The sequence below is a fragment of the Chlorocebus sabaeus genome, chromosome 29 (assembly GCF_047675955.1).
Source record: "Chlorocebus sabaeus isolate Y175 chromosome 29, mChlSab1.0.hap1, whole genome shotgun sequence".
Classification (NCBI taxonomy): Eukaryota; Metazoa; Chordata; class Mammalia; order Primates; family Cercopithecidae; genus Chlorocebus; species Chlorocebus sabaeus.
Window position 1 is genome coordinate 22317136 of NC_132932.1, and position 13165 is coordinate 22330300.

General features: G+C 43.9%; 1 protein-coding gene across 8 annotated transcripts in view; it reads right to left on the reverse strand.

Annotated features, from left to right (window-relative positions):
- HOMER2 (homer scaffold protein 2) overlaps positions 1-13165 on the reverse strand; it is a 144171-nt gene that overhangs the window by 43953 nt on the left and 87053 nt on the right. For all 8 annotated transcript variants that reach the window (XM_007990234.3, XM_007990233.3, XM_037987783.2 and 5 more), the window contains exon 2: positions 2526-2682. In XM_007990234.3, coding sequence (XP_007988425.1) covers positions 2526-2682 — 157 coding nt within the window. The remainder of the gene's footprint in view (positions 1-2525; positions 2683-13165) is intronic.

The window sequence follows — 13165 nt, forward strand, 5'->3', positions numbered from 1 at the left end:
TCTCCCACACTGAGCCTAGACTAGTGCTGTGCCGCAGCCAGGGGCTTAGCCCACCCTCCCACACCCATCTGATTTCTCATAACTGTCATATTTGGCTCGGACTCCACCACACTGTCACAGCCTTCAGGAACTGCAGAGCCATAACGACACAGTGGCCGACACTTTGACAAATTACTAAAAGCTCAGCTAATAGGACTAAAGCACTTGTTCTAAGAAAGTCGTTTTATCTATATTTAAGCCCAATATATCCTTGGATAACTCAACTGACAAAGGTACAAGCCCATCGAAGGATGGCAGATGAACTGACAGAATCTGTAGATAAAAGAAAGCAGGTCAGCTTGATTCACCACCGCTGCCAGAACACCCTGGAAACAGTCCAGGCGATTGCAGCGCAGAAGCACAGAGAAGTGGTAATTACAACTGTGGCATCACTATGTCTCTCAGAAGGAAGAAAAATAAAGGCACCTTTCAGATGTTCCCCCATCAAACATGAGGTGCCTACCTACTATGTGCCAGGCACTAGCACACTTCCTTACTGTTCACCAGATCCTGGGATTTGCTATCATCCTACTATCATTCTGCTTGCTTAGGCAGAAAGACCAGTGCCTTCATCTCTGAAGTGGAGGGAGATAACACACTACCTGCCTGATATGTGTCAGGAAACTCTCTTCTACCAACCAGGAGAAGCCTGCTCCAACCCGACAAACCAGGAACTGGTGTGCAAATAACTGGGCACAGGCCCCAGTCTACCAAGCCTCCCCAGAGGTGTGAACCTGGGCCAAGTCAGGTCATTACCTCTCCTTAGACCTCAGCTGTAAAATGAGGACTTCCAGGGTCCATTCCTGAGGAGGAGGAAGGGCTGTGGCAACTGAAAGGGAGAGCAAGAGGATCCCAGGGTCAAGCCACCTTTATCTGCAGTTGCCAAGGTGCAGAGAAAGGGCACAAAGCAGTCACTTAGAGAACATGGGCTGAAGTGCCCTGATCTCCTGAAGAGATCAGGAAGCACCAGCAGGCTCTCATGTCTTCCCTGGGAGAGCTTCCCCATGCCTTCTGCTTGTGGAGTGCACAGAAAAGCCTCCATCCAGGGCCCATTCTATTGCTCAGCCCCCAACTCCCCTGCTTCCTGTTGCATAGGAAGGCTGATCTAGAGGCAGAAGTCAGACTAGACTGCAGGTGGGAGATGAGGCAGCTACTGCAAGGGTCCAGGCGAGACTGTGATAGGACAAGAGTCACGGTCTTTAAAACAGCAGGCACGAGTGGGTGACACTTCAAAGGCAGATTCACTTGACAAACTTAAAGAGGAAGGACTCTGTGTTTCGCTTTATTAGCCCGAATGATTGGGGAATAAAAATGGAGAGGTGGTTTAGAGGACAAATAGGGGAATTCAGCTTTAGATACACTGAATTCCAGGTGGCAGCAGATAATCCATGTAAAAACTGTACAGCAGGATGAAGACAAAAAGACCATAAACCAGCAGGTCTATATTTTTTTAAAAAAGACTTGGTGGGCCGGGCGCGGTGGCTCAAGCCTGTAATCCCAGCACTCTGTGAGGCTGAGGCGGGTGGATCACGAGGTCAGGAGATCGAGACCATCCTGGCTAACACGGTGAAACCCCATCTCTACTAAAAAAAAAATACAAAAAACTAGCCGGGCAATGTGGCGGGTGCCTGTAGTCCCAGCTATTTGGGAGGCTGAGGCAGGAGAATGGCGTAAACCCGGGAGGCGGAGCTTGCAGTGAGCTGATCTCCGGCCACTGCACTCTAGCCCGGGCGACAGAGCGAGACTCTGTCTCAAAAAAAAAAAAAAAAAAAAAAAAAAAAAAAAAAAAAAAAGACTTGGTGATACTTCTGCTGGTATCCCTTCTTAATTCTGTTCCTATGATAATGTGGCAAAAATATCATGGGAGAGAGAATAACAAAAATATATATGTATTTCAAGAAATACTCCAAAACTACCTAATAAAGTTCAACTCCTATGCCTAATAACACCAAAACCTGACTAGATAGAATACCCAATGCTCGCAAGGGTGCAATAACAGACACTCTCATACAGGCTGGAAGAACAAACCCTTCTGGAAAACAACTTGACAATATGCATCAAGAGCCATAAAGCGTTAATATCTTGCCCTATAATATTACTTCTAGGAATCTATCCTAAGGACTATTCAAAAGAAAGCAATGGTATGTGATGAACAATTGAGGATATCTGGTACATGAAGATGCTCATTATCCATAATAGCAAAACATTGGAAGCCACTTAAATATCCAACCACAGGGGGAAAATTAAGAGCATTATAGGCCGCCGGTGAAATTATTATACAGGCATTAAAATGTTAGTTATGAAGACAGTGGTAACAGAGAAATCTTTTTCTTTCCCATTTACCATAAGTTTAAATGAAAAAAGAACAGAATATGTTATACAGACATTATAACAATAACTTCTGTGTTAAGATGGCAGGATTCTGGGTGAATCTTGGATGAAAAATAAGCCACTAAGAGTGTTAAAATCAGTTGAGGGGGTGGTACCTTGGCTCCGTCCACACTGATGATCCGATAGCTGTTCCTTGTGACATCATAGAAGTAGGAAACGGTGACCGCCTGCTTGCTCGCAGGCATCCAGTTCTTCTTGGTGTTGGGGTCAATCTGGAAGACATGCGCTCGGGTGGTGAAGATGGGCTGTTCTCTGCAATAGGAGAGTGGGCGTGTGAGTTGAGAGAACATGACTTAATGTATAATTTATGATTTCTAGGCCACCTACTGCCCCAAAAGATTTTAAATAGCTTATAGGGAAACATACATATGCATGAAGACAATTAAAATAAAAGCAAAGAGAGAAGAAAAAAAGAGACACCAGTGAGTAGTTTTTGCAAACCACATTCCACTTAGCTGTTATCCCCTGAAATTGCAGGGCAATTGGTGTAATGAACAATTTGCTTAAAAGGCAACTCCTTGTTCAGTGTTTTTGAGTCCCTGTCAAGTGTCCTATACTTTTTCTGACATCCTGTTGTCATTTTTAGGATTTTGGAACCAATTCATTTTTTAGAATTTTGCAACAAATTTTGGGGGATTCTGCAACAATTTTAGGATTTTCCAATCCATTTGCAGCTTAATGTTATATATTTCTATTAAGTACTTCTCAAATTTGCAGTAACTTATGAATGATATAATTCTATCTTTTTTTTTTTTTTGATATGGAGTCTCGCTCTGTTGCCCAGGTTGGCGTGCAGTGATGTGATCTCGGCTCACTGCAATCTCTGCCTCCTGGGTTCAAGCAGTTCTGCTTCAGCTTCCTGAGTAGCTGGGATTACAGGCATGCGTCACTGTGCTCAGCTAATTTTTGTATTTATAGTAGAGACGGGGTTTCACTATGTTGGCTGGGCTGGTCTTGAACTCCTGACCTGATGATCTGCCTGCCTCCGCCTCCCAAAGTGCTGGGTTATAGGTGTGAGCCACTGTGCCTGGGTCTCTTTTTTTTTTTAAGGAGACAGTGTCTCACTGCTGCCCAGGCTGGAGCGTAGTGATGCAATCATAGATCACTGCAGCCTGGATCTCCGAGGCTCAAGCGATTCTCCTGCCTCAGTCTCCCAAGTAGCTAGAACTATAGGCACGTGACACCACACTTGGCTAATTTTGCGGGGAGGTGGTGGGTAGAGACAGGGTCTCTCTGTGTTACCCAGACTAGTCTTAAACTCCTGATCTCAAGTGATCCTCCCACCTTGGCCTCTCAAAATGCTGAGAGGGCATGAGCCACTGCACCTGGTAATATGATAGAATTATTTGGTGTCTCTGTATCTCTTCAGTCTAATTCTGGAACCATTCACCAACCTGACCAAACCTTTGAATTTTATGTTTCCAACTCATAAACCTTTTGAGTTTTATGTAGAATTCATCAAATCCATCCCTTCTGCTATTCTTGCCTCTATATTGTTGCTTTTTCACTCCACATGCCTAAAGCACTTTATGTGATTCACCAGATTTGCATATTACCTATGTTTCTTTCTGTTGAGTGGGGAATTAGATTTTGACAATAAGTATTTAGAAATAAGGCAGATGAATAAAAATTGTAATGGATTTTACTGCATTTCATATTTTAAGCTATCTACTTCACAAAGTAATGCAAAATGACAGACTTATCACAAAATATGTTTAATTTTGAAGAAAGTATCTTTACAGAAACTGTAAAAAATCCTTTAAGTGTTCAAAATAAGATACGAATAGAAAAAAAGCTATCAACATGTAAAAATAGTCCCATTGTTGCGGATCATGAGGTCAGGAAATCGAGACCATCCTGGCTAACACGGTGAAACCCCATCTCTACTAAAAATACAAAAAATTAGCCGTGCGTGGTGGTGGGCGCCTGTAGTCCCAGCTACTCGGGAGGCTGAGGCAGAAGAATAGCGTGAACCTGGGAGGCACAGCTTGCAGTGAGCCAAGATTGTGCCACTGCACTCCAGCCTGGGCGACAGAGCGAGACTCCGTCTCAAAAAAAAAAAAAAAAAAATCCCATTGTTTATAAAATGCTACAGATTTAATAAGTACTTATTACACACACAAAATTAAATTAAAAGGTAACTTACACAATTTTTAAAATCTTTACAATGTCAAAAAAGATAACATAAAAGAGACATAGATAAGAAGATAAAACAAACAAAAAATAAAACAAAGGGAAAAGAGAATTTTAAGTGTTCTGGTCTCTAGATGAAATAATTTTAGGCGAAGCAGTCTTTGAATCCATCCTGACTGTAGAATACTCATTATTAAAATTTTAAGAATACTCTTGAGAAACTTTTCCTAGAAAACCAATTTGCCACTTGAGCTTCATATAAGGGCTACTGAGTAACACCAGCAGCCTCAACCATCAACTGTGGTTTTGAAGAAAAGCAGCCATCTTCTTTATGCCTGTTTCTCCACGGGCATGCTATTAATGCTGCTTCAGTGCAGCTGTTCACAGAGGCCAGCATTCCAGAACAGAGGCTAGCAGCATTCCTTGCTTCCTGAAACTTCCCTTCCAGGTCCCCTGGAGCAGGACAAGTGCCTCTGGGGCTGTGGATTACTAGGGCATTTTTATTCCCTCAACAGAGACCAAGTTCACCCACACACTTAATGCTAAACCAACACCCTTCCAGCAGCTGGGTGACAGCTATTAGAAACAAAAGGAAGATTCTCACTGTAATTTCCTGGATCTGTTGTCAAGAGAGGCCAGCCGATGGGGAGTGTGTGCATGTCAGTGCAAGCCCTCATATTCCGTCCACGTGATATGATCCAGTCTGCCACCTGGATCACCCAGCTGTGCCACTCTCAGCCCAGCACCATATTTTGCTAGTCATCTAAGTACAACACCATAAAGGAAAACACTTCCTCACACAGTATTCTCTTGCATATGTGAAAGGAAGGAGCGATTTAAAGGGCAGTAACTACAGAACATTTTTTGAAGAATCAAATTATGCTACAATATCTGCCTCATTGTCAGAGCACTAAATGGGCTGGGCTGGGGGCCCACGGGTTAGAGAAGAGCCATCCTGGGAAGGGACCCAGATTTTCAGATCTTCCCTCCTATTCCCTACACCAGAAAAGAGGGATTGGGTCTGGGTTTTGGCATGCTTAGACATGTGTTTCCTAAATCTCCACGACAGGAATTAGCTGGTACACTTACTAAAAATACTTGTTCCCAGACCCCATCCTAGCCCCCTCGAACCTGGCTCTCCAAGGAAGGACCCAGGGGGCTCCACTTTTAAGAACTCTAGGTGATTTTTATTTTCAAGGAAGCTAGGGAGGCATTCACATTAGATATAATCAGATGATCTAAAAAAGAAAAAATAAAGAAGTGGCCCCTAGAGCCAGCATCTCTACTCCAGAATGACACTGGTGACTGAATGACAGAGGAAGACTCCAGAAAGTTCTCCCACGCTGTGGAGGGGGCTGGAGGTGGGGCAACAGGGGGACCAAGAACAGGGTCTCTGGATGCAAAGGGTGGGGGCAAGGGAACAGGCAGGGCTGTTCTGGTCAGGAAGGAGGGTGGAGATGAGTGTGGCCTGTTGTGGCCCAGCAGTGGCCTTCCACAAGCACTCTCTGTCCCTGAGGCCTACATCAGGGAGGAAGTGAGGAAAGCAAAGTGGAAAGACGGAGGAGAAGGCACAGGGAGCCGAGAAGATGGCAGAGCTTCCTGACCAGGCACAGGCAAACCAGCCAGCTGTCTGCTAGGCATGATCCGGGTCAAAGTGAGCAGACAAGAGGGGCTCCATCTCCAAATCTGCCTGCTCAGCTCTGTGGATGGACTGAAGTCATCGTGGGCTGCCATCAGAACGCCCAAGTAGAAACGCAAGGATGCTGGCAGAACACAATGGCTCACCTGGCTACACTCTTGGTTACCATGGACAGGCCCTCTGCAGGGCAAGTGGCTGCTCCAGAGTGGGGGGAGGCACAGAGACCTGGGAGGGGTACTGCAGGGCATCCTGGCAGCTCCATTCTGAGGTAGTCACCATGGCAGGAAGCTATGGTCCTCCTGAGGCCAAAGACCTGCATTCCTCATCCTTGAGCCCCTGGGCAAACAGGGGAGGATTGCACAGCCAGTCTGGCAGGAAACTACCTGCGGCTCTGGGATTTCACATGAATAACCAAGTCTGGGGGCACTGGGGAGTTCTATGCTATTCTTCTACAATCCAAAATGTCTGACGATATTTTAAGAAAAGGCAAAAAAGGAAGGCAAGGAGAAGAAAAGCTCGTAACTGACCTTACCAATGACTGCTTACCATTCTGCTAGGCTTGCTCTCCACTTTGAAACTGCAACAATCCTACAGGGAAGGAGCTGAACAGGTGCGGAAACAGGAACTCAGAGAGGCCAGGTAACCTGACTTGGGTAACACAGTACGTGACAGGTCTTAGATTTGATGTTTTTTGTTGTTGTTTGTTTTTTGTGTTTTTGTTTTGTGTTTTTCAGATGGAGTCTTGCTCTGTCGCCCAGGCTGGAGTGCAGTGGCATGATCTTGGTTCACTGCAACCTCCACCTCCTGGGTTCAAGCAATTCTCTGCCTCAGTCTCCCAAGTAGCTGGGATTACAGGCACCCGCCACCACGCCTGGCTAATTTTTGTATTTTTAGTAGAGACGGGGTTTCACCATCTTGGCCAGGCTGGTCTTGAACTCCTGACCTCATGATCCACCTGCCTCGGCCTCCCAAAGTGTTGGGATTACAGGCATGAGCCACCGCACCTGGCAATTTGATGTCATTTCTAAGTGACATGGAAACCCTCCCTCTTAACCATTATGTTACTCTTTCTTCCTACAATAATAGCTGTCTGTAGTAGGCAGCTTCGGATGTGGCTCCCGGTGACCTCCACTCCTAGTGTTCATGCCCTTATGGAATCCCTTCCTCTTGAGTGTGGGCGAGACCTGCAACTTGCAAAGGTGATGGGACGTCATTTGTATAATTAAGTCACATAGGATTATGACATCTATCTCCTACCAGGCTCTCTCAATACATTACCTTGTTGGTTTTGATGAAGCAAGCTGCCATATTAGGGAGATCCACCTTACAAGGAATTGAGGAAAGACTCCAGCCAACTGCCAGACAGAAACTGAGGCCCTTAGTCCAACTCCCTTGGAGGAATGGAAATTCAGCCAACGACCACATGAGCTTGGAAGCAGATCTTTCCACAAGTGAGCCTTCAGATGAGACTCTAGCCCTGGTCAACACCTTGATTACAGCCTTGCAAGAGCCCCTGAAGCAAAGGGCCCAACTAAGCTATACTGGACTCCAGACACACAGAAATGTGTTTTGTTTTAAGATGCTATGTATGTGACAGTTTATTACGTAGCAATAGAAGAGACATTGTCCTTCACAGAAAGTTTACTGTACACCAAGCAAATCGTACATATTCTCATTTAATCCTCCCAACAGGGCTGTAAGTGGGCAGTGCTATCCACACAGAAAATCAAGGGTCACAGGATCACTTCAGGCAAACTGAACAAATCTTAACACCTTTATGGGCAAAATCCAAATACAAACCTCACCACAAAATTCAGAAAAGCAGACCCTGACTTTGAAAGAGTATTCTGCTTCACCTGAGAAAGCAAAAGAGCTAGAAGTAGGACATAGAAGTCATTTCCTCCTGTGTGCAAATCAATATAAATAGAAAGATTTAAGAGAATCAGAACTTTCCAACCCGCATTTCCTTCCCAGCAGGGAAAAGCTGAAGAGAATGTATCAGAGGACAGAAATTACCTTCATATCCAAATTTATTCTCCTTCCTTTGATGTTCAATGTTCAGAGAGTAAATTTCAAATATACTCCCATTCCTTCTTCAGTGCTTTAAATAGAAAGCAGATGTTTCCGGATGGCAAAACACTTTAGACAGACAATATAACTTACCGTTCCTTGCATAGTTTCTTTAGAGCTGAATAAACACCAATTGCTGTTCATTGAACACATTCTGGAACCTGACAGTAATTGTTCCCAAGAATAATTAGACACTCTGTGCAACATATGTATGTTTGGAATATGAAACCACTCAGCAAAGAGACCACTCCTGCTTTGAACAATTTCTGGCTCCGGGTGAAATAATTCTGCAAAGAATTGGCATGACTACTTTTTGCAAAGAAAAAAGAGGGAGAGAGAAATGATGTTTTAACTTATCATAATTCTTCACTTGCAATGCTTAGCTCCACATTTTTTTCTGACATAAACCTACAAAATCCAAAAATTCTTATTTTTCCTACTTCTATTTGATTTGAATTAAAACCAACCCTTCAGACATTATTTTACAGTATTACAAGGTCTTATAAGGTGCCCTAATTAGTTTTTGTCTTGAGTCTTAAACTCCTCCAAACACCATCTACTACACCAACTGACAGGTCTTCCTCTAGTCCAGATGGGTTATGCTCTGCCTGCCCAGATGCAAAGGCTTCCCTGGCTCTGTCCCCAACAGGACCAGCTCCCAGTGCTTTGCATGAATTATAGGCTGGCCCCTGACAAACCTGGCCCCGCCCTCTCACCAGAAGGGCTTCTGCTGCTTTCCTTCTAGAACTTCTGAATCATCTGTACTTTCACACATCCCAGCCAATGCATATGCCCATCACTGGACCCAACACATCCTCCCTTGACTATCCCTTCATGTACTGTCATAGTATCTTGTGAAGTCTGATTTGTGCTCTGAAGACACAGGCCATTGACTGCTCACCCATCACAAGGGATTGGAAGCGTGGGCTCATCTGACCACTGACCCACACTCTACGTGGTCAACAGGCTACAACAGCCAGCAGGGCCAAATCCTCAGAACCCAGGACAGAGAACTGAAGGAAAAAGGAGATGTGGACAGAAATTTTTTTCTTGCACATCCTCCCATGCAAAGAATCTAACTTATAAGCATATTGGAGTTCTACTTTTATACAAAATCCACATATCAACGTTATTGTTATTTGCAGATAATAGAATTGCACATAGAGAACACCCAAGAAAATCAACTGAAAGAGTATAGTAATTAAAATTAAGTAAAGTGGCTAGGTATAAAATTACTAATAAAAAAAATCAGTAGCCTTCCTAAATACACAAACAACCAGATAAAAAATAAAATAGATTGTCTGGCTGGGCAAGGTGGTTCATGCCTGTAATCCCAGCACTTTGAGAGGCCAAGGTGGGTGGATTACTTGGGGTCAAGAGTTTGAGACCAGCCTGGCCAACATGGCAAAACACGTCTCTACTAAAAATATAAAAATTAGCTCAGTGTGGTGGTGGGCACCTGTAATCCCAGCTACTTGGGAGGCTGAGGCAGGAGAATCGCTTGAACCAGGGAGGCGGTGGTTGCAGGGAGCCGAGATTATGCAACTGCACTTCAAGCCTGGGTAACACAATAGGTGAGACTCCGTCACAAAATAAAAAATATATAATAATAGATTTCCTAAAATCTCATTTACAGTAGCAACCAAAAGGATACAACTTCTTGGAATCTATTTACGAAGCATGCAAGATCTATGTTTAGAAAATAAAAGTAAGCCAGGTACAATGGTGTGCCCCTATAGTCCCAGCCACACAGGAGGCTGAGGCAGCAGTATGGCTTGAGACCAGGCTCTAGTACACACTATGATTGGGCCTGTGAATTTCCAATGTATTCCAACCTGGGCAACATAGCAAGACCAATATTTTTAAGAAGTCAAATAAATAAATACGATAAGAACAAAAACTTCTGAGGCACACAGAAGAAAACTTTAATAAGACATATTCTTAAATGGGAAAGCCAAAACAAAGCTGTCAATTATCCCTAAATATATAAATCTAACATAATAAAAATAGTATTATTTTTAGAACTAGACAGGGTTATTCATATGGAAAACTATGTGAGGACAGCCAAAATATTCTGAAAATGAAAAGCAATGAAGAGTTTTAGCCATCTCAGATATTGAAATATATTATTATAAAGTTATAGCAAACAAGGCAGAAGGTCTTAGTAAATAGATAAATAATGGAAGAGCATAGAGTCCAGAAATAGAAGCCCAAAGAATTCAGTGCATGACACAGGCAGTATTGATCATTAGTGGAGACACAGAAATCCTGTTACAACAATGCACAGTTACCGAGGAAGAGTCTGCATCTGCCGGACCTTAGCCAGATGTCTGTCTCCTTGCCTGGTCTGAGCCCCTTCAAGGAGGTCACAGCTGCCCCATTCTATTAAAGTTATTTTCTTCCTGCCCCCAAACTGACCAATTAACAAACCTTACAAATTAGTGATCTGATAGAAGAAATACTTGTCACAAATCCTCCTAGTCCTCTGACTAGGGATTCCCTTTTTGGGTCACATTTACACCAGGGAATGGATGAGGCAAGTGCCCCTGATGAATACTGACAGGCTTTATTAATGACACTACCTTATTTCCTAGAGTGTCTGACAGTTTTTAAGGAGCTTTGAACACACATTCTCCTATTGGTCCTCCTGAGATGTGGATTTGACTAAGTTCTGGGGCTGGTTCACAGCTAAAGGCTGCCCCAGAGGAGCCATCAGATCCATTCCCATGTGCTTTGGAAAAGGATCCCAATTCTCCAAAAGGGCTGGATGGGCCCAGGACAGTGGGTGAGGACCTGGACAGCCAGGAGGGAGACAGGTAGAGTTGTGGAGAAGCAAAGCTGAGATGGAAAGCAAATATGGGCATGGGGGTGCGGAGGGGGAGGTAAAGCTTCTCTGAGGATGCAGGATAGGTAAACATTATGGCGGTGGGGATGAGTGAAGTGAAGGGGAAGTCTAGGACAGGGACAGAAGAGAAAATAAAACTCACTAGCAACATAGCAATGCCATCTTATATTCAAACAGCACCCCTGCACAGAAACCCCTCTCCCACCTCCATACATATACATCTCCCTCCACCTCAGCCCAGAGCCCAGCAAATCAGCTAGGTTTAGCAGATGAGGGAGGAAACAGCTATTCAGGCACCAGAAGTGCACTCAGAGATCAGCAAGGGCCACTGTGTGGCACAGGAAGCAGGTGGCAGGAGACGAGGTCTCAGGGAGTGCCAAAGCCAGATAACCATGGAGCCTGAGCCTCAGGCTAAGGAAATAAGTTTTTATCTTGGGACCAGTATCTCCCTACTGTGCTCTGTGGAGCTATTTTCTCTTCTAAATACATTCCAAAAAACATATATGTAGGAAAAACATTAAAAAGCATTTGGATAGTCATTCTCATAATTATGTGCTATCACCTTCAAGAAGTGTTCTCAAGCCAAGACTGCCAGGAAATAGCTTGGGGGCTGCATAATACACAGGTATCTTTCTGTGAGCCACAACACAGGTGTATTCTTGCACTGACAAACCGGTCACTGCATGGATGGTTACTTTCTATCCACAGTATGTTGTCTACAGAAGGAATCATCTCAGGATTTCAACGTATATTTGTTTCTGTAGATGGTATGGTTAGCATTTATACTATAAAAATTCATCCCACTTTAATCTATCATGAACAAAGGAAGTTTTAAACAAAAAGCAGAGTTTATGATTCACGTATGAACCCCACAAGCCAAGATCTGGAAAACATCCAAGTGATTCCTTTTTTGTTTGTTTGTTTTGAGACCGAGTCTCTCTCTGCCACCCAGGCTGGAGTACAGTGGTGCAATCTTGGCTCACTGCAACCTCTGCCTCCCGGGTTCAAGGGATTCTCCTGCCTCAGCTTCCCGAGTAGCTGTGACTACAGGCACCTGCCACTACACCTGGCTAATTTTTGTATTTTTAGTAGAGAGAGGGTTTCACCATATTGGCCAGGCTGATTTCGAACTCCTGACCTTGTGATCCGCCCGCCTCGGCCTCCCAAAGTGCTGGGATTACAGACATGAGCCACTGTGCCCAGACAATATCCTAGTGATTTCTAAAAAACCAGGTGGTGTGCTGCCCAAGTCACAAGGATTAATGATTTCTGAGACAGTTTTTAATTCAAGAGAGCACAAAATCTTGCCGAAGGAACAGTTTGTGTTCTTCCTTTTGCTATAACACATCTGTGTGCAAAGATTTTCATATTACACTGTAATGAAACAAATTATGGAAGACTTCATGCCACACCTGATATGAGGGTATGACTTGGAAACATTATTCTTAATATTGATTAGATACGGTTTTTTTTAAAGGACTGGTAAAATAATGTTTTCAATTTTAAATACTGAGGGCTTTTATATTCATCTACAATAAAAATGAAATTAGGGCCGGGCGCGGTGGCTCAAGCCTGTAATCCCAGCACTTTGGGAGGCCGAGACGGGCGGATCACGAGGTCAGGAGATCGAGACCATCCTGGCTAACACAGTGAAACCCCGTCTCTACTAAAAACACAAAAAACTAGCCGGGCGAGGTGGCGGGCGCCTGTAGTCCCCGCTACTCGGGAGGCTGAGGCAGGAGAATGGCGTAAACCCGGGAGGCGGAGCTTGCAGTGAGCTGAGATCCGGCCACTGCACTCCAGCCCGGGTGACAGAGCAAGACTCCGTCTCAAAAAAAAAAAAAAAAAAAAAAAAAAAATGAAATTAGATGTCTACTTATATACTTTGTTCTTAAGCTGGAAATAATTTTGTTTTATTCTGTTACAAAGCATTCACCTACAAATGTGAATAATCTCACAGCAATTAATTCATCTGTGAGACCATATCTTGCTGTCCACTTCACCTAAGAGTCTGTTGTATTTTATGATCGGTTGATCTTCCACTAGTG